This window comes from Cervus canadensis, chromosome 18 (assembly GCF_019320065.1).
Source record: "Cervus canadensis isolate Bull #8, Minnesota chromosome 18, ASM1932006v1, whole genome shotgun sequence".
Lineage (NCBI taxonomy): Eukaryota > Metazoa > Chordata > Mammalia > Artiodactyla > Cervidae > Cervus > Cervus canadensis.
The window spans coordinates 50,568,225-50,592,754 of NC_057403.1; the positions used below are offsets into that span (position 1 = coordinate 50,568,225).

General features: G+C 52.1%; 1 protein-coding gene and 1 non-coding gene across 10 annotated transcripts in view; both read left to right on the plus strand.

The window, feature by feature from the left end:
- The window catches only part of FANCA (FA complementation group A), a 38,680-nt gene that overhangs the window by 5,216 nt on the left and 8,934 nt on the right, over positions 1–24,530 (plus strand). For 8 of the 9 annotated variants that reach the window (XR_006263283.1, XR_006263282.1, XR_006263284.1 and 5 more), the window contains 24 exons: positions 3,468–3,580; positions 4,631–4,713; positions 4,998–5,031; positions 5,420–5,486; positions 6,642–6,754; positions 7,662–7,738; positions 7,976–8,117; positions 8,473–8,606; positions 10,315–10,425; positions 11,198–11,293; positions 11,371–11,430; positions 12,193–12,281; positions 12,809–12,869; positions 12,958–13,007; positions 16,081–16,157; positions 17,302–17,415; positions 18,394–18,530; positions 18,807–18,877; positions 19,202–19,298; positions 19,381–19,568; positions 20,575–20,668; positions 21,491–21,667; positions 22,112–22,185; positions 23,365–23,493. Coding sequence is in view for 6 of the 9 variants with exons in the window: in XM_043435541.1 (XP_043291476.1) it covers positions 3,468–3,580; positions 4,631–4,713; positions 4,998–5,031; positions 5,420–5,486; positions 6,642–6,754; positions 7,662–7,738; positions 7,976–8,117; positions 8,473–8,606; positions 10,315–10,425; positions 11,198–11,293; positions 11,371–11,430; positions 12,193–12,281; positions 12,809–12,869; positions 12,958–13,007; positions 16,081–16,157; positions 17,302–17,415; positions 18,394–18,530; positions 18,807–18,877; positions 19,202–19,298; positions 19,381–19,568; positions 20,575–20,668; positions 21,491–21,667; positions 22,112–22,185; positions 23,365–23,493 (2,388 nt within the window). In the remaining 3 variants the exon portion in view is untranslated. Of the gene's footprint in view, positions 1–3,467; positions 3,581–4,630; positions 4,714–4,997; positions 5,032–5,419; positions 5,487–6,641; positions 6,755–7,661; positions 7,739–7,975; positions 8,118–8,472; positions 8,607–10,314; positions 10,426–11,197; positions 11,294–11,370; positions 11,431–12,192; positions 12,282–12,808; positions 12,870–12,957; positions 13,008–16,080; positions 16,158–17,301; positions 17,416–18,393; positions 18,531–18,806; positions 18,878–19,201; positions 19,299–19,380; positions 19,569–20,574; positions 20,669–21,490; positions 21,668–22,111; positions 22,186–23,364; positions 23,494–24,530 lie in introns of those variants that run through there. The other variant, XM_043435546.1, reaches the window with a different exon arrangement.
- Positions 2,910–2,982, plus strand: TRNAR-CCU. The gene has a single exon. It is a non-coding gene; the product is annotated as a tRNA-Arg (tRNA).

Sequence of the window (24,530 nt, forward strand, 5' to 3'; positions counted from 1 at the left end):
TGGTTGGCCGTCCCTGCTCAAGGCAGCCTTCTGGTCAACAGAAGGCTGGAGGTTTAAGTGTTTGTTCTCTGGTCAGAAGAAACACAGTGTCTAGTCTGGGGGACTGTCATACTCGGTGGTAAATGCCATATTGAAGCCAGTGGTTTCATGACGTGTGGGTCACATCCAGAAGTTATGCAAGTTTGGTTAGTTTGACTACATGAAAACCATTATCTCCTAGCATACACTCCTAATGTCAGAGTGCCAAATATATGAAGCAAAACTTGACAGTAATGAAGGGAGAGATGGACCTTGAACCATAATAATTGGAGCCTTCAGTAATGGGTCGATCCACTGGCCAGACTGGTGATGACCAGCCGACGTACCTGACACCTGCAGCACGTCCCACCCAGTGGTAGCAGCACACTGGCTCTCAAGTGTGGAACCATCTGCAGGAGGGGCCACATGGGTCAGGCCCTAAAAAGGGTGGAATCCATACAAGCGTGTTTTCAAATCACAGAGGTGCTGAATAGAATCCACAGAAGACAGTTTGGGAAATCCACAGTGGGAAGTAGGCCACACGCTCTTAAGTAATCATTGGCTTGGTGAAAAAAATCACAAGGGAAACTAGAAAACAGCGTAACAAAGGAAATGGGAATAAATACCAACATATATTGGGTGCCACTGAAGTAGTGCTTAGAGGGAAATTTATAGCTGCACAAACCTATATTAGAAGAATGATCTGAAGTCAGTGACTTAAAGTTTGGCCTTAAGTAACTAGAGAGAGAAAACCAAACCAAACCCAGAGCAAGCAGGAGGAAGGAAATAATAACCATTAGAGCAGAAGTCAATGAAATGAGAAACATAATAGAGAGAATCAATGAGGAAGTCTTTGAAAATGTTAGCAAAATTGATAAGCCTTAGACTTACCCAGAAAAGAAGACACAGCCGGCCAAAATCAAGATGAAGATTACTACTGCTGACCATACAGAAATTAAAAGCACTGTAAGGTAATACTGTGAACAGTGTTATGCCAGTAAATTAGAAAACAGATGAAATGGATGCATTTCCAGTAAGATACAAAAGATTGCACTAAATAGACCTGTAACAGGAGAGGAAACCGAGTCACTGTTAAATAAAACAGAGGTTTCCCACAAGGAAACCCTCAGGCCCTGGCTCCTCTTGAGAATTCTGCCAGGCATTTAAAGAGGAAATGCAGTGTCCCTTCATAAATTCTCCCAGAAAATAAATAAGATGGGATACTTGCCACCTTACTGCACGAGGCCAGTAGTACCCTGACAGGAAAGCTGGACAGAGAGACCACAGGACAAGAAACTACTGACCAGCATCTCTCATGAATATAGATGCAGAAACTCAGCAAAATAGTTACAGACTGGATCCAGCAACCAAAAAAGGTCTAAACATCATAATAATGGAGATTTTCCCCCAAAATGCAAGGTTGGTTTAACATCTGAATGTTAATTAACATATATATTAATGGCATAAAAGACAATAGTGATCATCTTAATAGAAGCAGAAAGCAGTTGACAAAATCTGATACTATTTCATGATAAACACTCAGCAAGCTGGGAGTAGAGGGAACATGTCAACCTGATAAAAGTCATCTGAGAAAAACCCACAGCTCACATCATACTGAGACAGCAGACTGTACCATCAGGAACCTTCTTAACATTTCTGTTCAATATCACAGACTTTCTGGCCAGGAAATTAGGCAAGGGGGATAAAAAGGCGTCCAGATTGGAATGGAAGAACTGGAACTGTCTGCAGATGACATCATCTTGCATATAGAAAATCCTCAGAAACCCACACCAAAAGTTCTGGAGTGAATAAATGAATTCTGTGTGGTCGCAGGGTACCAGACCAATACACAAACACCCTTTCGTTTTTATACGATAACAACACACAACCTGAAGGTGAAACTAAGACATAGTTTCATTTAATAGTGCATCGAAAAGAAAAAGTTAAAGAACAAGGCTAGTGCACTGAAAGCTATAAACATGCTAAAAGAAACTAAGACCTAAATAGATGCTCCAGGCTTCTGGATCAGACATATTATTATCAGGATGGCACTGCTCACCAACATGACCTGTGCACCCAGTACGGGTCCCTCAGGTCTCAGCTGCTTTGCTCACAGACTTTGACAAGCTTGTCCCAGTGCTGATATGGAAATACAAGGGACCCTGAATAGCCAAAAATTGTTCAGAAGGAGGGGAAAACCTGAAGGATCACATCTACTGTATTGATTGCTTGAGTTCTTGCTTGTTTGCCTCCCATGCGGCCTGTGGGATTCCCCAACCAGGGGTCAAATCCGTGCCCCCTGCAGTGGAAGCACATAATCCTAGCTACTGGTCCACCAGGGAAGTTCCCATACATCCTATTTTCAGAACTTTTAGTACAAAACAGTCATTATCTAGATAGCGGGGTCCTGGTATAACAGTTGACATAGAGAAAAACTGAAGGATTGAGTGTCCAGACGTAAACTCATACATTTATGGTCAGTTGTTTTTGACAGCGGTACCAAGACCATTTAATGGGGGGAAAATGGTCTTTTCAGCAGTGGTGCTTGGACCGCTGGATATCTACATGTAGAAGGATGGAGTTGAACCCCTACCTCCACTACAGATAGCAGTTAACTCTGTGCATCTGAGACCTGAACTTAAGGACTAAAACCATAAACCTCCTGGAAGAAGATTTAAGGGTAAATCTTCATGAGCTTGGACCAAGCAGGGGTTTCTCAGATGTGACACCTAAAGTTCATGCAACCATCAGGACGATGAAAAGAGTGCACAGGAAACTGTTTACAAGTCAGATAATTCCTCTACTCCAACAATAAGAAGAGGAATAATCCAGTTAAAAAGCAGATGAAGGATTTCAATAGACATTTCTCTGAAGAAAATCATACAGGGACTTCCCTGGTGGTCCAGTGGCTAAGACTCTGCACTCCTCAGGCAGGGGGCCCAGGTTCAATCCCTGGTCAGGGAACTAGATTCCATATGCCACAACTAAGAGGTTGCAGGCTACAACTAAGACCTACTACAGCCAAATAAATAAAAATAAATTTAAAAAAGATCCACCAATAGCCAAGCACGTGAAAAGATGCTCACCATCATTAGTCACCAGGGAAATACAAACCTAGCAAATGAGAGTTGCCCACCCACTGCAATGCCCCCGAACCAGCATTGCTCTGCCAGATACTCCCTTGTTGGTTTCTAGAGCCCAAGCCCATTATTACTACTCTCATTACTTTATTACTACTCTCATTACTGTTACTAAGATATTTTTTTTCCCCCCAACATTAGTAAGCCACTCCAGGTAAATACACTATGTGGAAAAAGTGGTGATTTTTTCTTGGATGCCCCACAGTGGTGGGGGCAGGAGGCTGAGCAGTGCCGGCTTGCTGCCTGTGGCCTCAGCTCCCTGGTGGAGTGAGTGTGACCGACAACGGGATGCTGTGCTTGTACCCTCAGCCACGCCGACACCCAGGCTGTGGTGGTCTGGCTCTGCAAGGACCTGGGCCTGCTGTGTGAGCAGATAGAGGCGCCCTGTCAGCACGCTGAGGTCGCCAGGGCTGTGCTTGCCGGTGAGTGCATGGCGCAGGCGGGTGCTTCCCTTGGCGATGGTCAGGGAAGCGCAGCGGGCTGCACTTGGGGTGTGGAGATCCGACAGAAGTCAGCTCAGTCACACCTGGTCTCCAGGGTGTGCGCTGACCTTGAACTGTGTGAAAACTGGGCCGGCAGCCTCTTGGCCTGTTGGGTGGGCCGGCTGCTGTATTGAGGACGGGCACATGGTGACCTTCTGAGCACAGAGGCAGGGGCTCCGTGGATGACCTGTCCTCCCTCCCAGGCCCAGAGCGGGCAGGAGAGGGCGGACAGTAGGCTGCTAGTACTTGTGCAGTATCCATGCCTCTCCGAGGCCCGGCTCCAAGTGGTGATTTTAGAAGGTGCCCCGGAGAAGCAGAGCAGAAGCTGGGCAGGAACCTCAGCTTCTTTGAATGTGGGGACTCTGGGTGAGCAGGGCTGCCTGCCGGGGCCCTTCGCTCAAACACCCGGCCCCTGCGGCTCTCGGGTCAGCATGTCTGCCGTCGCCCATCCTCCCTGAGGAGTGCGGCCCATAAGTAAATGGAAGCCTGGACGAGAGGGTTCCCTGTGGGGCTTGTGCAGTCTTCCTTTGCAGAAGGGGCATTCCTTCTTCCTAAAACTGTCCTGCTGATGTGAGTTATCCTGCAGTCTGCTCCCAGATGAAGCTTAAACTGTTTAATTTCAGTCCCTTGATGGTAAAGCTAGTCAGAAGCCCTGAGTGCATCTCCTGCCCAGCTCCCCACAGTTTAATACTTTCGGGCCCTAAAAGCTTCCTAGTGTGGTTGGTGTAGGAGGGAAATGACACATGAAACCCTCTTGAAATTTATTTAAATGAGAACATCCTTCCATAAACCTGACTGGCTATGTCTCCCTTTCTGTGCAGTGGGCTTAGGGAAGGCTTGGCTGGGTCTGGTGGATGTGGTTGGTGGGCCCCCAGTGCCCAGAGCCGGCGTCCCAGCTTCGTGCAGACCCTGCCCTCCCAGCCCCTCTGAAGCTGGTGGTCTGCCCAGAGACCACAGTGCATGGAAACACTTTGCTTTTGTGCTTTTCAGATCTTGTGCAAATGTTTGTTTTGAGGGGATTCCAGAAAAGCGAGGATGTGAGGGGAGACGGGGCCCCAGCGCAGGTGGCCCAGGTGGGTGCCAGGCGAGTGGGGCAGGACACCGGGCGGCGGGCGCAGGATGAGGGGTGTGCAGCTCTGTGCGGGGGCGCTCCCCGGATCCAGCTGCGAGGGCGTGGGCCTGGGCAGTGGTCTCTCCCCTACGTCTCTGGTTTCTGAAGCTCCCAGACTCTGGGCCAGTGCTTGGGAATAGGGGGAAGGGTGTCCTGGGCAGACCCCCCGAGGGGGTCTGGAGACTGGATCTGGGGTGATGGCAGGTTTGTTTGCACGCAGGTGACTGCAGTGTTCTGTCCCCACAGATCGCCACGGCTGTTCTTGAGCGGATGCTGGCTTGTGAGTGGCCCTGTGGGCCGGGTGGGTTGGGGTTCCCGCGGCTCCTGCCTTTCCAGCTCAGTCGTGCCCCCCAGAGGCCCTTTGATGGCTGTGATGGCGTATAAACTGACCAACTCACTCCGGTCTCCTCTGGAGACCAGCTTTGCTGGCTTCACTTCTGGTCTCCAGATCAGTGGTGGTAACAGCTGGATGGTCTGTTAGGAAAGCACTGTCCTATCTATGTATTCGGGTGGATTTTCAAGGCTTGAGTCTGGTACCACCGAGACGCGTGGGAGCTTAAAGGGATTGTGGGTTGGGGGTCCATGACCTGACTTGCCCAGAAGCACTTGGTCAAGGCTGTTTCTGACAGACGTGACGATATGATGCTGATGTCTCTTTTCTGCCTCAGCCACTCTCGAAGCCATGGCAGCTGGCCTCCAGGAGGGATCCCTAGGATACAAGGCAGGGAGCTGCTGGTAAGTTCCTGGGGTGGGCCTGTGGGCTGAGCATCCCAGCTGTGCTCTCCCTCCTGAAAGCTCTGTGATCCTTCACCATCATGGTGACAGTTCAAAGTGCTAGGAACCGTCTGAAGATGGGGCCCTTCCTGTGGGAACTGTTCCCCTCCGGGTGTGAGGAGGGGGCAGGCCTGGTCTGCAGGGTCCAAGCCAGGGTGGCCTTGCCCCGCCATGCTGCCCCAGCAGGACCTGTATATGCTTCTGTGGGGGCGTGCCCCACGCTCCTGGGGACCAAACCTGCTTCAGGCGATCGAGGGCTGAGGCCACCCGGACTGTGGCTCTTGCCTGGGAGGCTTCTGTGCTTTGTTCTTCCTACCCCTTCTTAATTACCTTGCTCTCGGTTTCTTTTCCCCACGATGACATCAGGAGTCCTCAGCCTGCTGTGTGGTTCAGCACTTAACAAGCAGCTACATAGCTGTGTTGTATGTGTGTGCATGTTCATCACGTGCTGACTCTGCGATCACGGCCTCCCAGGTTAAATCAGTGAACTCAGAGGCCCCTCCCTGTCTGGGTGCCTTCTACCCTGTCTCCCACCCAGAGCCTCCTCACTGCATGCCGGACGGAGGCAAGGTCACATGGCATCTGGGACCCTGGGTTCTGTCCCCTAAGGGGCGCCCCACTCTCAGGCCTGGCCCCTGACCCTCCTCACCTGTCGGTGACTCTCTGCGCCCTCGTCTTTCCTTCCCTCTTGTGTCGGGGGATGGCGTCCTTGGCTTGAGGAAGGTGGGTGTGGTTGAGAGCTTTGTGGTCTAGGGCGGGGCTGTGGTTCCTGTGGCTTGTGAAACCTGCTGCAAGGAGCGGCCCTCCATGCCCCCAGTCTGACCTGCCTGCTTCTCTCTGTGACGGTAACTGTTACCTTTCATCCTGTGCTGTAGAGTGATGCCCCCCTAGATTCCATTTCCATCTGCAGCATGGAAGCCGGGCTGCAGGCCTGCCAGAGAAGCATGTCAGGGTGTGGGCAAGGCCAGCCTGTAAGCCCGAGGCAGGGGTCTGGAGTGGGGGGCCTGCAGGTCTCCGCTGCTTTTCGGATGAGCTGCTCCTTGTGCGTGAGGTGTCGCTGCCAGGCAGTAGAAACTTAGAGGGTCCCTTCACTGAGTGCCTCCGCTATGTCTATAGGTTCGGTGTGTTCAGTGGACCCATGTATCAGAGTATACTTTCAGCAGAGACTCTGAAGAAGTGGTTCTGTCATACTCTAACTCAGATCCTCACCCACAAGCCTGTGCTAAAAGGTAAGTCCTAGCGCCCTGGTGCTCCCCTCAAGGGGAACTCAGACTGTGGGTGTTAACACTGGAAGGACAGTCTTCTGTCATTAAACATCTTGTTTGAGAGTAACGCTTTCCCATAAGCAAAGTTTGAATTAAAGAACTGTCACCCATTGCTACAACAGAATGGCAATGGGTGAAGGCCTTCTTGTCTTTTCTAGGTAGTTTTTTTTTTAATATTTATTTGGCTGAGCTGGGTCTTAGTTCCAGCATGCAGAATCTTAGTTGTGGCATGTGGGATCTAGTTCCCTGACCAGGGATCAAACCCGGGTCCCCTGCATTGGGAGCCAAGTCTTAGCCGCTGGACCACCAGGGAAGTCTCCTAGTTAGGTTTTTAAAACAGTGCTCATACTATGAATTCTAGGGTTCTGTCTCTATGTCTCAGGTCAGCATTTCCTGTGTGTGCATGGCTTTCTGTGAATTCCAGGGTTCTGTCTCAATGCCTCAGGTCAGCATTTCCTGTGGGTACATGGCTTCCTGAAAGGTGTCCAGCACCCAAGCCTTCTCCAGGTGCTTGCCCTCATGCCTGCCCTCGGGGCACAGGAAGCTCCTAAGAGGCCGCTGCTCCAGCAGAGGGCCTGGGCCCGCTGACCTGTGCTTTTTCCACCTGCCATCCTTTCCATGGCGTCCTTACTGCTTGTTCACAGTGAAAGTTTGAAAGCCAAATAATTAAAATATAACTGATGGGTTGGAGAATATTTAGTAGGTATGTATGATAAAGGATATGACATAAAAAATGGTTGACAAATGGGGAAACGATGAAGTTCACATACACTTGGAAAAGTGCAAATTAAAACGGTGGTTGTTTGACATTGAACCAATGAACATTGATGATTGCTGATCTGTCATTCTGTGTGTTTACTCCTGAATGAAGTTTCTGATGCCGTTCAGATGCAGAGAGAGTGGAGCTTTGCAAGGACCCCCACTCTCCTCAGTGGCCTGTACCGCAGGGTGAGTGCATGGGGTGGGGTCCTGGGAGACACCATAGCCACAGCTGTCCCCGGCAGGATGACCATCTCGGTCTGAGACTGAGCTTGTTACTAGGGCAGAGCACCATAGCCTCAGAGGAGAACTCCCTCTAGCTGGTGCTGGCTGTGGGGGTCAGTATGGGCAGGTGTTTTGAGTCCAGATTGTGTCTGATGCAGAGTGGGAGGAGGTGAAGGTCCGTCTTTGACTCTCTGCTTCCAGCTCTTTGTGATCCTGAGCCCAGAGGAGCTGGTGGGCCACTTACAAGATGTTCTGGAGACACAGGAAGTAAACTGGAGGCACGTGCTGTCCTGTGTGTCCACGCTGGTCATCTGCCTCCCGGATGCACAGCAGCTGGTTAATGGTGTGTGGGACGGGAGTTGGGTCCTTTTCTGGGTGTGTGTGTGTTGGTGCATAGGGCGGGAGCTGTGTCCTGTTCCAGTGTGTGTGTGTGTGTGTGTGTGTGTATGATTTATGGACCAGTGTCTGTGGGTGAGCCTGTCATGAAATCACTGTGTCCAGCTCAATGAAAATGAAGCCTTTCATACCTGCTCAGCAGGTGCCCTGCCTTCTGCCGTCTGCCCGCTGCCGTCTGCCCTTGTACCCACTGCCGGGCTGCATGCGGGCCACCACCCATGCTTGGGGATCGGTGCGGGGCAGGCGGACCATCCTGCCTGCACCCCAGGCTCTTCCACAGCCGTGCTGGTATTCTTACCTAGGTTGGGTGACCCGTCTGCTGGCACGTGCGTTCGAAAGCTGGGACTTGGACAGCATGGTCTTGGCGTTCCTGGTCGTGCGGCAGGCCGCGCTGGAGGGCCCAGCTGTCTTCCCGTCCTACGCTACCTGGTTCCAGGTGAGCTGCCTGCGCTTCCGCCTGGCTCCTAGGCTCCAGCATGGCCCACACTTGGAGCTGTGGTTGACTCTGCCAAGACCGCGTGGCCCCCCCTCCTTATGAGCGCAGTCTGGTAGGATGGCAGAAACCAGCACGGCTGCTTTTGTGCACACTGGGCTGCTCTGTGGTGGGGCTCACGTCCGTGGGGATGGGCTGGGGAGTGCTCTTCTCTCTGCTCCACTTCCCACCAGGTGCAGGTATTCGCCGCTCCTCCCAGACTGCTGAGCCCATCTGGGTGCGTGTGGATCTGGGATTTCAAGGCCTATTCTTTGTAGAAGCTTGGGTGGCAGAGCTGTTGCCTCCTTGCTGGGCTCTATGCCCGGCTTGCCTGTCGGGTTGGTGGGCATGGTTCATTCTTTGACTGAATGAAGCTCCCTCCTGCCCCGTGCGTCCTCCGGCTCCACACAGCAGACCAGGGGCTCCTGCTGGACACAGGGGCTCCGCAGCTGTGTCCACTATCCTGGCACTGAGGATTCACCTGGGACCCATGGAGTGCTCTGATGGCAGGCCCAGTGGTGTTGACTGTGTGTCCTGCATGCTCAGTCTGGTGACTGCATGTGTGCTGTCTGTCTGACCATCCTTTTTCAGAAGAACTAGGGGTGTGATCTGGAAGAGGAGCTGCCGCAGGCCTTGCAGTGTGGCGTGTGGGCCTCATGTGGGGTGGATGCTGCTCTTTGCTTGCTCATCCAGACTGCTCAGGGCCAACTCTTCAGAACCTCCCTCCCCCAGGAGCCCCCAGACGCCCTGAGTTCTCTAAGGGTCCGCTTCGCTTTCCTGCTGTGACCTGGGGCTTTGCCGAAGGCCCACCTGCCATGGCTGCCTCCCCTGCAGGGCTGTCATCCACTCAGCTGAGTGTGTGGTTGGAGTGGAATGAGTGTGTCTTTGAGGACAGTGCTCTCGTGGGCGGTTGACACATCCTGTCTCTAAGATTCACAGAAAGGCACCATATTTACCATTTTCTATAGGAATGTATTCTTTATAAATTTTTTAAATGTTTTTAAATTTAAAAGTGTTTATTTATTTTTGGCTGCACTGAGTCTTCCTTGCTGCACAGGTTTTGCCTAGTTGCAGCAAGCTGGGGCTACTCTCTAGTTGGGAGAGTAGAATAAACGCCTGCATCTGATGGGAAGTGGAACAGAGAGAAGGGCACTCCCCCCCATCCCCATGGACATGAATACAACCACAGAGCAGCCCAGTGTGCACAAAAGCAGCCGTGTTGGTTTTCGCCGTCCTCCCAGACTGCACTCATGAGGAGGTGGGAGGCCACGTGGTCTGGGCAGAGTCAACCACAGGCCTCTCATTGCAGTGGCTTGTCTTGTTGTGGAGCATGGCCTGTAGATTGGGGGCCCAGTAGTTGTGGTACACTGGCTTACTTGCTCCTTGGTATGTGGACTCTTCCTGAACCAGGGATGGAACTTGTGTCCCCTGTATTCACAGGCAAATTCTTAACCACTGAGCCACCAGGGAAGTCCTACAGGACTGTATTTTTAACTTTTTAAATTCTCAGTCCATCTGTTTAGCTCGGGCACAGCCATGGCATCCTGGAGACAAACAAGCTAAAATGACTTTGCTTCCCTCTTCCTGCTGTTGCTGAGGCCGGGATGTAGCCATGGCCACTGCATGGCAGGTCTTCCTGTTGCCCCCACCTCATTCCTGGGCTCCTCCCCAGGCCACTTTCGGCAGCACTAGGGGCGTCCACAGCTGCAGCAAGAAGGCGCTGGTCTTCCTCTTCAAGTTCCTGTCCGACCTCGTGCCCTTCGAGGTCCCCCGGTACCTGCAGGTGAGAGGCCGGCACGACCTTCTGCTCAGTCCCCGGTCCTGGGGATCCCCCAGGACATTGCAGCAGGGAACAGTCACAAGACAGGGACGCCACCCTGGGGTGTCAGGGTGTACCCGAGGGAGGCAGGTGTCTTCCGGTAAATGCCCAGAAACTAGCATGTGTGGTCCTGGGAGCTGGTACGTGAGCAGGGCCGTCTCCGTGCCCACACACCACAGATGGTGAGGCAGGCAAGCATCCTGGGCCCCATGCTTGGTGTTCAAAGTGATCTATTTGTATACTGACAAAGATGCTGGGGTCATATGCCCCCGAGGCCATGACTGTTATTCCTGGGGTATAAGACTGGATGCCCAGTTCATGGTCTTTGTCACCAAAAGCATCCTGCTGTGCACTTGCTTTTGTGATGAAATGACATCCCCAGCACTCGCTTTTGTGGGTAAGGCTCTTGGAAAATGAACATCATCTTTCTGTTTAATTAAGAAATGTATATTTCATTTCAAAGAGTACGCATGAGGTAACGCACATACAGGAAGTGAACACATGCCCTCCTGAGTCCTGTCCCCCTGCCCCCCACTGCCTCCCTCCCGTGTGGGGCCTGGGAGCCAGCTCTGTGACAGGACCCTTCCTGCCCTCGCCTGGCCCAGGGCCCTGTCTGCCCCATGTCCTCTGTGGTCTGTGGCTGATTCTGGGACTCTTCTGTGGTCAGTGTGAGTGACTACCCCAGAAAGTCAGGGCAGCTGAGGAGCTGATGGACTCCCCCCTGCTCTGCCCACAGGTGCATATTCTCCACCCACCCCTGGTCCCTGGCAAGTACCGCGCCCTCCTCACCGATTATGTGGCACTGGCCAAGACGCGCCTGGCTGACCTCAAAGTGAGTCCCAGCTCTTCTTCTCTGTCCGTGGAGCCCAGCGCCCCCAGGGGTCCTCACTGACACCCCTCTCTCTGCAGGTTTCTATAGAAAACATGGGGCTCTATGAGGACTTGTCTTCTGCTGAAGACATCACACAGGTAACGTGCCCGTGTTCCTCTCTGCGTGGCCTCCTTCCCGGACTCTGCACGTCAGAGCCTCTTCTGTCTGGGCACCCGCATGTGTGGCGGCCAGGATAAGACACCCATCCTCTGGTGTCTGTTCACAGCAGCAGCAAGGGCCCCACGTCCAGTAACACTTCTTCTTGGGGTCCCCTTCACATGGTTTTTTAACAAAGTGGTCTGTAAATCAGCTGGGGAAGGGCAGGGTTGTGTTTTTCTTGAAATTACAGAAAAAAGTGTTAACTGTGTTCATGTAGACACATGTCAGGTGGGCGTATGGGCTGTGTGTACTTTCCTAAGACACTCTAACCTCAAAGTTGTGAGTCTGTGAAGAACCTTTGGAGGTGCTGCCGGACAGTCAGATTAAAGCTTTAAAATACGTAAAGCAGCTTTCCATTTAAGATTTATTGCTGTTTATAAGTTGCCAATTCATAATGTTTTTAAATGTCAAAAATCAGGTCTCTGCATCTTCCCACCTGAAAATTTTGCATTGGGATCTTCGTTGCTGTAGAAGGGCAGTAGGAAGCGGGTGGAGGGACAGACACACGGGGGCCGGCAGGGCAGCTCTCACACTTGGTGAGCTCGCTGAGGCTGGGGGCAGCAGTCGATCCCTCCTAGCAGTTTGCTGGCACAGGGGCTTGTCTGCGTGCCTTGCTCTCTTGTGCCTCTTACCTGACCACAAAACCATGGCTCTGCTCTGCTCCTGCCTTTTCTTTAAGTCTTCTGTTTGTTTCCGTTCAGCCCCAGAGCCAGGCATCCCAGGATGTCGAGAAGGCACTCACGGTGTTTGAACACACAGGGAAGGTTCCCGTTGCCATCCTAGAGGCCAGGTAGGGTCACACACCGGGAGGGCTATTGGGCAGGCCCCAGCAAAGGTCTGTGGCCGTGATGGGCGGGCCCTTTAGGAAGGCTGTTCAGAGGGATCAGAACAGGCCCTCCCTTAAAGCACAATGATTTTTCTTGTTCATGCTTCAGCGGTGACTGTGTGAGGCCAGTGCAGGGAGTTGAATAGCAAAATTTTGTAGAATTTGCTGTGACTCCAAAGCATGAATTCTGGCTGCTCCCAGCATGGGGTAGCTTTCTTAAGGCTTTGCCCCTGAGGGATGTGCATGGCCTCCAGCTCCCACGGTCAACCTCCTGACCATGGATAAGCCCAGATTCCAGAATGCCCTGACTCACCAGACACAGGTGGTCACCAGCACAGAGTTCTGTTTGTGCAAAGGGCCCCAAAACAGTGAGAAAGAAGACTTGAAAACATGATGCTGACCTTCAGGGACGGCCCCAGCTGTGGATGGTCACTGCCCTGCTGCGGGTTCTCTGCCAGGCGCCGCCCTGAGCCTGCCCTTCTCTGTTCCAGCATATTCCGGAGGTCCTATTACCTGTCCCACTTCCTCCCTGCGCTGCTCACACCACGAGTGGTCAGTACACGTCTCCATGACCCTGGGGCCGCGTTGGCAGAGACTGGGGTTCCTGTCGGCATCTCACAGAGTCTGTCTTTCCTCACAGCTCCCGAGAGCCCCTGATTCCCGCGAGGCTCTTATTGAGTCCCTGAGGAGGTACGTGTGACCAGTGTGGCTGGGGGCTAGCAGTACAGAGACCTGTGTGGTGTCACATGTGTGCTCTATTTATCTATAAACAGTTGCCTTAAAATTAGTTGCTTAAAATGTTAAAAAGAAAATTTCTTTGACTCTGAATATCACAGCTTTGCAAATACCATATGACGTCCGTTATATGTAGAATCTAAAACATGGCGCAAATGAAATAGAAACAGGCTCACACACGGAGAGAACAGACTTGTTGCTGAGAGGGGAGCATGATGGAGAAGGGGAGCATGGTGTGGGAGGGGAGCATGGTGGAGACGGGGAGGCATGGACCTCCCCTTGGAATCTGCAGATGTACACTGTTATATATAGGATGGATAAACAAGCAAGATCCTACTATATAGCACAGGTAACTGTTCAATATCCTGTGATAAATCAGAACAGAGAAGAATATGAAAAAGAATGTATCAATATATATAACTGGGTCATGTTGCTGTATAGCAGAAATTAACATGATGTTGTAATTCAACTATATGTCAAAATTTAAAAAAAAAAAACACAAGTTAGACTAAAGAATCAGATATTTCTATGAAGTTTAAGACAACCATGCCTCACCCATCCTGCCACTTCACTTTCTTTCAGGAAGCAAGATTTTCAACTCTTACCTGATTTTTTGATATTTTGCCCCAAATCTCCAAATAACTTTATTTTAGTACTTACACTTTTTCTGTTCTAGTTTTCTTTCCTCCACCAACAAACATAGCTGTCCTTCCTGTAATAGTTTTTAAAACCTCAGTATTTAATGCTTGTTTTTAAGGCTATCCAGACACTATTCAGAGTTGTTCCTTTTGTTTTCTCTGGAGTTCATAATCATCTTTGTTTTATCTTAGTTTTCCTTGTACATATTTATATGCTTCCCTGCAAACTCAGCTGGGTGTCTAACTATTTTCTTGTTCAGAATCGTCGAGTATCCCAGCAGTTATATTGTAGGGAAATCTCTTCTAGGCCTTCTAACCTGCTCCACTGTGACTTACTAGCTGTTTATGCCTTTAAGACAGCTATCAAAACAAAAAAAAAGCTGTCACCCTTGCATCTCCCTTCAGCATCACCTTGTGCTGTCGTCTGCCATGGCTTGTGCTGGCGTCTCTTTTCTGTATAAAGATCCTCCTCTTTCTTGGTTTACTCCTTTGTGGTGGTGGAAAGCATCCTATTGAAGCTTTTCATAAAAGGATGGATGGGAGGTAAATTTTTTGACACCTTTTAGCCCTCACATTTGATAGGTAGTTTGGCTGGGTATAGAAATCTAAGTTGGAAATTATTTTCCCTCAAATTTTTGAGTCACTCCCTTGACTTCTAGTGTCCAGTGTTGCTGCTGAGATGTTAGAAACTTACAGCTTCTGACTCTTTGCATGGGATCTGTGTTCTTCTTTCTGGAGGCTGTAGTGTCTTTGTTCCCTGTGTTCTGAAGTTTTATAGCAGTACATTTCACTGTAGATCTGATTTCATTTCTGGGCTGGGCATATGGTGGGGTTTTTAATCTGGAAGTTCATATCCTTCAGTACTAAGTAATTTTCTTGGCTATTTAAAACCCTTTTTTATGAAAAATTTAAGACAGAAAAGCAGAATAGAATCTATCACCCAGATTTAATAGTTATCAGTAAATGACCAATCTTGTTTCATCTGTATCCTTCAAATTCACTTACCCACCCAGTATTCTGGATGGTTTTGAAGCCAGTCCCAGACGCTGATTATTTTATCTTGGTTCGTGTCATTGAAAGTTTCCTCTGTGTCTTTTTCCTTCTTGGAACTTCTCTTTTTTTAGGTATTATATCTCCTGAAGTGTCTTCTGACTCTTTTCTCTTTTGTCATATTTTGCATATCTGTTTCATTTTGTTTTTCCCTCTCCTTTCTGGAAGATTTCTTAAAGTTTATCTGTAGGTACTTTTACTGAGTGTTTCATTTCTTCCATCAGATATTTCTTTGTACAGCAGTCCATTCCTTTTTTTATATAATTTATTTTTGACTGTGCTGGGTCTCTTTTACTGTGTGAGCTTTTCTCTGGTTGCAGCATGCAGGGGCTACTCTAGTTGTGATGCATGGGATTCTCATTGTGGTGGCTTCTTTTGCGGACCATGGGCTCTAGGGCACACGCTCACCAGTTGTGATTCATGGGCTGTCCCATGGCATGTGGGGTTTTCCTGGACTAGTGATCGAACCCTTGTCTCCTGCATTGGCAGGCAGATTCTTTACCACTGAGCCTCCAGGGAGGCCCCCAGCAATCCATTCTTGTTTCATAGCTGCAGTGCTATGTCTTGTCACTCTGAAGATATTAATAAGAGCAACGACTCACAGTTTGTTTTCTGTGGATTTCTCTGAATTTCCTTGAGTCTGCTCTTTTTAATTGCACTGGTTTCTGATTTTTGGGCTAAAGGCTCTACTGACCCCAGGGCAGTAGGTGGGGCCCCTCAGCCCCTCGTCTCCAGTCCCTGTGCACATTCATATTCTAGACCACAGCAGGTCTCTCTGTTCTTCTGCTTGAGTCTTGTCATCTCAGTTTGCAGTGCAGTATGTGTGTGGGGGGAGTGTCCTGCAGACCATGCTGCTGTCCATGTGTCTCATAACTGGGCCGCTTGTGACTTCCACTCCTCTGAAGGTGACTCCATGGCTCTTGTCCTTGGATTCGCCCCTGTGCCGTGAGGGCATGCCACCTGGGTCCATGCCCTGTAGCTGCCCTGCATCCTCATCACTGGATTTATACTTTGAGTGACATAAGCATTAATTGGGTGTTTTTCTTAGCATTTCTCATTAAAAGTAGTTAATTTCACCTTTAAAATCTGGGAATTACCAAAACTTGACTGAGAGAAGTGAAAATCTTTTCTCATCTCTCTACCCAACAAAAACCATTGGCAGATGTTTATGTAGCATGTATTATTCAGTAGAGTTACGTAGTGTGGTATTGTATAATCTGTTTATGTGTCGTATTGTTTACTGTATTGCATATTTTTGTTTTATGATAGTTTCTGGAATTGTAACCTTGAGAATCAGTTTGAATTGCAGTGGACTATTTTACTGTTTCCTTCTGACCCAGAGCGGATAAAATTCCCTCAGCCCTGTACTCCACCTACCGCCAAGCCTGCTCCACTGCTGGACAGAAGCAGCCAGAAGGTGTGGTCCTCATTCGTGCTCATCTCCGCTTCCCGAATCACGAGACGTTGTCGGTGGCGCCCTGGTCCCTCTGGTCTGGTCATGTCATGCTTGGTCTGGTCAGAGCTGTGGCTTCAGAGACTGGCTGGCTCAGCCCCGGGATGGCTGTGACACCAGGAAGGCTGCTGTGATGTCAGCCCTCTCGGGTCTCAGCCGGGAAGTACCTGCCACACACTTCTTGGAGGATGCGATACCAAGTCCACCTGACTGTCATCTTTGTGTGCCCCGCTGAGGCTGTGACGTGGTTTCTGTTTGCCCATCTGATTCGAGCTTTACATTCAGGTGACCAGCCAGGCTGAGGCCATGATGCTAGTTCTGCACCATGTCCTACTGGGGGTCTGCCTCGGCTCTTTGTGATGTTGGTGGGGATCTTGCTGCCTCTCGGGGACAGTGATGTAGACCTGGGCCAAGAGTGCATCAGACCTGGAGCGGCTGGGGACACTGTCCTACCCCACCTCCCAGGAGCAAGGTGCCATCTGCACGGAGCCTGGTCTGTCAGTGTCGAGATGGTGCCACCGTTTGCTGGTCACAGCCTCTGCTGCCTGCCAGCCAGGCTGACTGACTGCCTGCAATTCTATTCTCTGGTTCTGTCTGGCAGAACACTCTCACACAGTCTGCCCCAGGTTCTGACAGCCAAGGGGACCTACACCTGTTTGGACCCGTATCAGAACATCTCACTGATGAGGTGCCAAGGGGCTGGAGGGCTGTGTCCACAGCCAAGAGCAGCCTCGCCCCTCTTTTCCTGATCCCTGGTCCTGCTTTTGGAAAAGGGCTTCTAGAACCTTTTAAATGTATGTTGAGGACTGGTAATTTCCTCTTACATCTGATCTTAACATCCTGTGGTAAAAAAACAGTATCACAATGTTACTTAAAAGTTTGAGAAACATCATCATCAGTTTGACCATCATCTGTCCATAATTCATACCCGCAGCCCAGCCTCCCTCCACAAGCGTTTGGTCTTTTTTCCACAAGCGTTTGGTCTTTTTTATTACATATGTACTTTTTACACTTGTGGCAATGATGTGCATAGAACCATGGTTTTTTTCCTAAACTTCCATGTGCTTGCTGTCTAGCCCAATTGTGAAAATCACCTCCTGCCTCTCAGATGCAGCCCAGGGAGGGGAGGTGGAGCCCAGCTGTGCAGAGGAGCCACTGGACCTGCTCACGGCTGCCCTGCAGAAGCTCAGGGCCTCTATGACGGACCCCACGCAGCATGATGGTGAGGCGGGGGCTGCAGGCAGGGCCGTCCACGGTGGGTGTTTGTGGGTGGGAAGGCATGTCCTGTGTGCTCAAGTTCATGGCTGGTCCCTGAGCCACCGTGGTCATCACGTTCCCTGAGCTCAGCATCTGTCACCAAGCCTGACCGTGGCCTGGTGGGTGTAGAGTTCACAGCCTTGTTTCTGACATGCAGGCTGTCCCGAAGCCTTGGCAGAAGGTGAACTTTGTCTCCTCGGCACTGGTGGGAAAGGTGATGTAGAGGAGGAAGCTGTGTGCTGGGCTGGTGTGGTTTTCTCTCTGACCTCCACTGCCCGGCACCTCCAGCCCTCAGCCCTGGGTCTCTGCTCCTGGACTGTCTCCTCTGGGGGACCTGGAGAACCAGTCTGTGCAGTTCAGAGCACGCGGTGGCCACAAAATCAAGTGCTCAGTTCCAGTAGTTTTAGACTTTTGTTATGCTAGATGCAGAAACTAATATAAATGAGACATGTTTTCAACTGCACAGGTCCATTCAGTATATGCAGATTATTTTCAGTAAATATACTTACTTTTTGGAGGTAAGTGACAATTTGAAAAAACTTGCAGATAAACCATGTAGCCTAAAAATATCAAAAAAAATTAGGTATGTTGCAAATGCATATAGTTTATGTACATTCACATATGACCTACAGAGAACATGGAAGCCTGTGAGGAGTCAAAATTGAGGGTCAGAAGTGACACATGGTTTTCACAATCCCAGCCCTGTGTGGTTAGCTCTGCCACAGCTGTGGTCACCCTGCGGGCCCAGGACATCCCCTTGTGGCCAGCATGGCCCTTCCTAACACCGCCCCTGCAGCCTGTGGTCCTCGGGGACACCGAGGCTGGGCCGGGGGGCTGCAGCAGGTGTCAGTGCCTGCAGAAGTGGCAGGTGATGCGAGGTGGGGGTGGTGTAGACACAGTGGAGGCAGGGACACCCCTGCTCATGGCAGTCCCTCTCTCGTAGTGCTATCAGCTCAGGTGGCCATGGTCTCCGAGAGGCTCCACTCTGTCCTGGGCCTCAGCGAGGATGTCGGCAGTGATGAAGAGGCCCTGGTGCAGCTCAGCATCCAGGCCCCTGAGCTGCAGCCGAGGGAGCAGAGGGTGAGTGTGGGAGACAATGTAAGAGTGAGTTTCGAGTTTGGTATTGTCTGCATGCAGACTCTGCATTGGGAGGAAGGTATGGGCAGGTGTGCTGACCCTGTTCTCCACTGACACATCCCATCATGACCCCGGGGGGACCTTCCCAGGGTCTGGGGGTTCCTATGACCTGGGAGTGGCAGCCTTCTCTGGGCAGCAGCCTGTTTTGTAGTCTCGTGAGCTTAGCTCTGATCCTGTGTGCCCGGGGTGTAAACTCTCTGACAAGACCTTTCCTCTCAGGTGGTGGACCTCCTGCTGACGTCTTTTTGTCAGAACCTCATGGCAGCCTCCAGCGTCGGCCCACCGGACAGGTAGAAGCTGGGTAGTCCCAGCAGGTGGTTGGAGCTGTCCCGAGGACGGCCTGGTGCTCCTACTGAGAGGCCATCGGTCTTCGTCCAGTTCTGGGCCCTGGGCCACCCCCGATGTCCTGCTGCACTGGGGGAGGGCGGGGCGGGCTGGGGGCTGATATACCACAGGCACGTGGCCAAGGCAGCGTCGCAGCAGGTGAGCCTGCTGTCTGGGGAGTGACTTGGCTCTTCCTGGGTCTGCGGTGCCTACCTGCTCATCCATGGGCTCTGGGAGGGCTGGGAGGGCTGGGACTTCCACTGTCCTGCTCTCTGTGGCTGTCCCCATAGGCAGGGCCCCTGGGCCACCCACTTTGTGAGGGCCCTGTGTGGACGCAGATTCCTGCCAGCCGTGCTCACCAGGCTCTGCCAGCTGCTCCGTCACCAGGTAGGGCTGCCATTCCCTCCAGCTGGGAGTGGGTCCCGCACCCTGCCCCGCAGCACCGAACACCTTTTCTCTCTTGTCTTAGGGCCCAAGCCTGAGTGCCTCACACGTGCTGGGCTTGGCTGCGCTGGCCGTTCACCTGGGCGAGTCCAGGTCTGCGCTCCCCAAGGTGCACGTGGGCCCCCCTGCCCCTGCCAGGGGCCTGCCCATCCCCGAGTTCATTGACAGCCTCCTGCCCTGCGCAGCCCAGCAGGCCTCGACGCTGTGTCTGAAGTAAGTGCGCCTCTTGTCAGCAGTAACATGTGTTCCCTAGACAGCACAGACACACGTGCTCCGTGCTGTGCTGGTCCACACCTCCCAGGAGGAACCTCGTCTGGATGTATCTGGGCGCCTGCTGGTATCTCTGGTTAGGACAGTGAGGTCATCCTGCCTTGCTCCCTGCCTTTGGAGACGCTGGCTCTGGGCTGCAGGTGTCCTCCAGGCTGGGTGGCTGGCAGCTGGGTGGACCTGCCCCTCAGGTTCAGTTCTGGGGTCTCCCTGTGGCGAGCAGCTTTCTCTGGGGGACTTCTCTGCACGCGTGGCTGTCCCGTCACTGCACACAGAGCACCAGAACCTCTCCTGGGACCCAGCAGTTGCAGGGAGCCCAGCGCTGGGCTTGGCAGGTGTGAGAGATGGCTGGGGTGAGGGCGGCCACCCCGTGGCAGAGACCTGGAGCTTTCTGCAGCTGCTGAGGTGAATAGACTGAAGTCAGGACAGAAGCCAGAGACTCTGGCAGGGAGGGACGTTGGCAGGGACCAGAGTTCTGGCTTGCAGACTAAGCTGACATCAGCAGAGAGGGAAAGCCAAGCAGAGGAGCAGCTCTCACTGACGAGGCCCCCCGGGAATCAGGCCCTGTCCTCACCACCCAGACTCCCTGCCAGCCTTGGGGTCAGCTCTGCTCTCGACAGCCTCTGCCTGACTCGTCAGAGCCACCATGGGTGGGCAGAGCTGAGGCTGCAGCTGGACCCACTTCTCCCTGGCTTGGAGGTCCTTGTAGGCAGGAACAGCAAACAATGTGTGGTCATGCCCGTGAACCCCACGGGGCACGCCCTCCCCGACACGCTGGGGAGGCAAGCCCTTACGTGTAGTGCTTGCATGTTTACATTTTCCAAGATGCATTACTGGGGGTGGGGTGGGGGTGCTGGGATGCCCTTGGTTCACTTTGTGTGACTCATACTGACTCTTCCACCCTGTATTTTGTGTGGATCCCGTTTCTATAATTTCCGTTTTCTATTTTCAGATTTTCTACAGCAGCAATTTCTTACTCCTTGTGTAAGTTTTCCCAGTCACATGAGCTTCTGCACAGCTGTCTGTCTCCTGGCCTTATAAAAAAGGTGAGTCTTCTGGGTTCCTTTCTTGGCCAAGTTCCCATTTTCTATGGGTCTCTGGCCCGAGGCTGTGTGGCCTCCATCTCGTGCTCGGCACCACCCTGGTCTGTGGTGGGCTATTTCCTGGGAGCTACCGCCTTATGCCTTTTCTTTCTGGCTGAGTTAAGAGGAGGGGGTGTAAGGTGAACCACAGATGTCCCTCCCGTTTACAAAATTGGCTCATTAGTCACAAGAAGTATCTTCCCAGGTAAAGAGGCGCTCTGTACTTCCTCTAAAGATAACCCTGGAGACTGCGTGTTGGGATTCTGTGTCAAGGGTGGCAGGGCTGTCCATTCCAGCGGGAGCCAGGGTTGCAGCACATGCAGAGTTCCAGGGAGCCTGTCCCCTGGGCGATGAGCCTGCTTCTCAGTTCCAGGCTCGGTGTTGGACTCCTGGGCCCTGCTGGGAGCTGCCTTGTCAGGAGCAGCCTGGGGGCCGCTACCACGGTTTCACAGTGTGGGACAGGGGCAGGTCAGGGGAAGTGGCTTCCCAGAAGAGGAAGCCCGCCTCAATGGTACCCTTGCACTGCCTGTGACTCCGGCAGCACAGGGCAGGGGTTTCTGTCTTGTAAGGAAAGACAGGTGGCTCATCCATCACCCAGGAGCATCTCACACAGACCCCAGTGCCAGCAAGCCTCAGGGGACAGCTGAGCACGGCTGCAGAACACAGTGGCCTCAGATGTGCGGTCAGAGCTGCTGCCCCCTGAAGTGCCATCTGAGGAGCAGGGGCTCCCCACTGCCGGCCGAGTGTGGCCAGCCTCACAGCACTCACGCCACTGGCTTATTTCAGTTCCAGTTCATCATGTTCAGATGGTTCCCAGAAGCCCGAGACCCCCCGTCTCAGGAAGACCCAGCTAGCCCACCCTGGAGGCCCCTGTGCCTGCCCTCCGTGGACTGGCGGAGAGCTGCCCTCTGCCTGTGGAAGCAAAGAGCCCTGCAGGAACTGCTGAAGCAGGAGGGGCTCCAGGTAGGTCCTGCTGTCCCTCCGTGGGACACCTGCTACACACAACGTGAGGTTTTGAGGTTGGTCCCTGTGGACGTGTGGAGCTGCCCCAGAATTTAAAGACAGGGTGAGCGCTGTGCGACTTCTGGAAGCTTCACGTTCTATGCCCAGTTTGGTGAGCTGAAACCTGAGTTGTGCAGACACCACGATCTGTCCAGGGCCAGGCAACAGTGTGGAGGAAGCAGTTCAAGACCAGTTTGAAAAGTTTCAGCTTCACTTTCAGGGTTAAATTACTGGTTCTTGGGGCTTCATGCCAAGCTCCCTGTCTAACACTGGGAAGTGGTGTGAGGATGAGAGGGTCTGAGACACAGCAGACCTCCAGCTGCGATGAGAGCCGCGTTCACGGCCCGCCCTGTGGCTTCTGTGCTCCGTCCTTGGCATGGTGGTCACTTGAGCTTTTTCTCTCAGTTGACTTATAGAGACTGGTTACAGCTGGAAATAGAAATTCAGCCTGAAGTTGATTCTCTTTCAGATACAGAAAGGTAAGTGCTTAAAGCATCTGCCCTTTAAAACATTACACTATTTTGTGTCATGATATCCTCAATTTAACGTTCAATTTAACATACAGTATGTTATAGTACAGTCTATGAGTATAATTTTACTCATTCAAGGATCACTTCCTGAGCTCCTGTGGTTCGGCAGACATTTCTAGAATGTTCTAGGAGCTAGGGATATAGCATGAACAAAACAGATGGGGCTCCGCACCTGCACTTCTACCCTTTTAGCCCTGAGTGGGCACTCCCGCCGAGGGACTGTGCAGCCCGGAGGCAGGCAGGACAATACAGCAGGGCTGTGGGAGCAGGTGCTGGTGGGTGAGGAACAAGGAGTCGGAACCCCCGAGGGCCGTGGTCAGGGAGCCACGAAGATCTCAGCTGGTGTCAGCCAAGGAGGGACAGGGCAGTCAGGGCTTCGCCAATTGCTGGCTTCGAGGCGTGGCACCAGGAGCGAGCAAATTGGGGTCTGAGCCCCTATGGGTCCCGGGGCTGGTGAACGAGATGACTGAGCCATGAGGCATGCTGTTTGGGGCTCAGGCATGTGCTGAGGGGCTTTGCAGCAAGGGTGGCTGTCCTCAGGCCACCATCTGTGGTCTGGTCAGAGACGCTCCCGCACACGGAGATGCTGTGACATGGTGTCAGATTCCGATGGAACAAGCAGACTTCGGAAGGACGGCAAACGGGAGTGGGAGTGGGAGTGACGACACTGCCTTCTGCAGCTCAGAGGGTGGGGTGGAGGGGCTGATGGGGTACTCCCACCTATCAGCTTTGTGCCCGGCTTGCTTCCTGAGCACTTCCTTCCGGTGCTCATCAGCCCGGGGCCTCCCTCCTCTGCAGCGTCCTGGCATGCAGATCCAGAGTACGCCTTCTTAGCTCTCCCTCAGGACACTGTGCTGTCAGTGAGGAGTCAGGTCAGGGCCTCCTTCCTTCGCTCCTCACTGCAGTGCCCCCTGCCTCTTGTGGTTGTAGCTGAGGCCCTACTCGGGTTCTGGTCTCCCTGTGGTCTTAGCACCGGGGAGCCTGGTCCACATCTGGACACTCTGCTGCTGGACCCAGCCAGTACAGACGCCCCTTCCACCCCCCGCTCAGCAGCCATGCACCTGCAGTCCCCCACCCCTCCAGCCGAGGCGGCCTCCCTCGGCACAGACCCTGGCATTTGCATTGTAGGCAGGACTTCCAGCAGTGGGCCATCCACCAGCACTTCCTCCCCATGCCCTCTGCTGCCGGTGGCTGCGACGGAGACCTGGAAGCCGCTTGCACCACCCTGGTCGACGTGCTTATGGACTTCTGCCAAAGGTTAGGAACGTTGGTGCCCAGAGGCACGTGTGTTTTGATTTTGGTAGCTCTAAGAATGTTTTTTTTTTTTTTTCTAAGAATGTTTTTTATTTCTCTTGGTCCACACATTTGGACATATCTGATAGCAAGTCTGAATCTTCGCAATGAAGGCAAGCTTCTGGTATCATCTTTCTCTCTGTGAGTCACCTGGTCAGCAAACGTGAGGAGAATAAAAGGTCTAGTAGGTGGTGGGCTCCAGTGTCGCCACCCATCGTGCAGGAGGTACTGGTGTGGACTGGCCGCCACGAGAGGCAGGCCTTCCCAGTCCCGTCTGGGCCATGCAGGCTGTGGGCGTCTGACATGGCCTGTTCAGTCTGATCGTCCTCCTAGTTGAGGACATATGCTGTGTCCAGGTGGTGTGTGATGTTACCTTGTTATGGTTTTGATTTGCTTTTCCCTGATGGCTCACAGTGTTGACCATTTATTTATCTTTTTTGGACAAATGTCTGATCAGATCCTCTGCCCATTTACAATTGGGCTATTTGCTTGTTGAGTCGTAAGGGTTCTTTGTATAGTCCAGATGCCAGGTCCCTTGAGATACGTGAATCACAGATGCTTTCTCCCATCCCTTAAGTCATTGGTTCACTCCCTTGATAGAGTACTTTGATTCATATAAGTTTTGCATTTTGAAGAAGCCGTATTCATCTGTTTTTAGTTTTAGCTTTTGGGCCTTTGATCCATTTTGAGTTACTTTTTTTCCCTAAATTTATTTATTTGACTGCATCAGGTCTTGGTTGAGGCACACAGACTTTCCAGTTACAGCCCACAGGCTCAGTTGCGTCTCAGCATGTGGGATCTTAGCTTCCTGACTGGGCATGGAGCCCACATCCCCTGCATTGCAAGTGGATTCTTAACCACTGAACCACCAGGGAAGTCTCTTGAGTTAATTTTTTGTAAGATGTGAGGTAGGGATCCAGCCCCATTCTTTTGTATGTGAATGTCCAATTGCCCCTTTTGCTGAAAAGACTGTTCTTTCCCCATTGAATGGTCTTGTTACT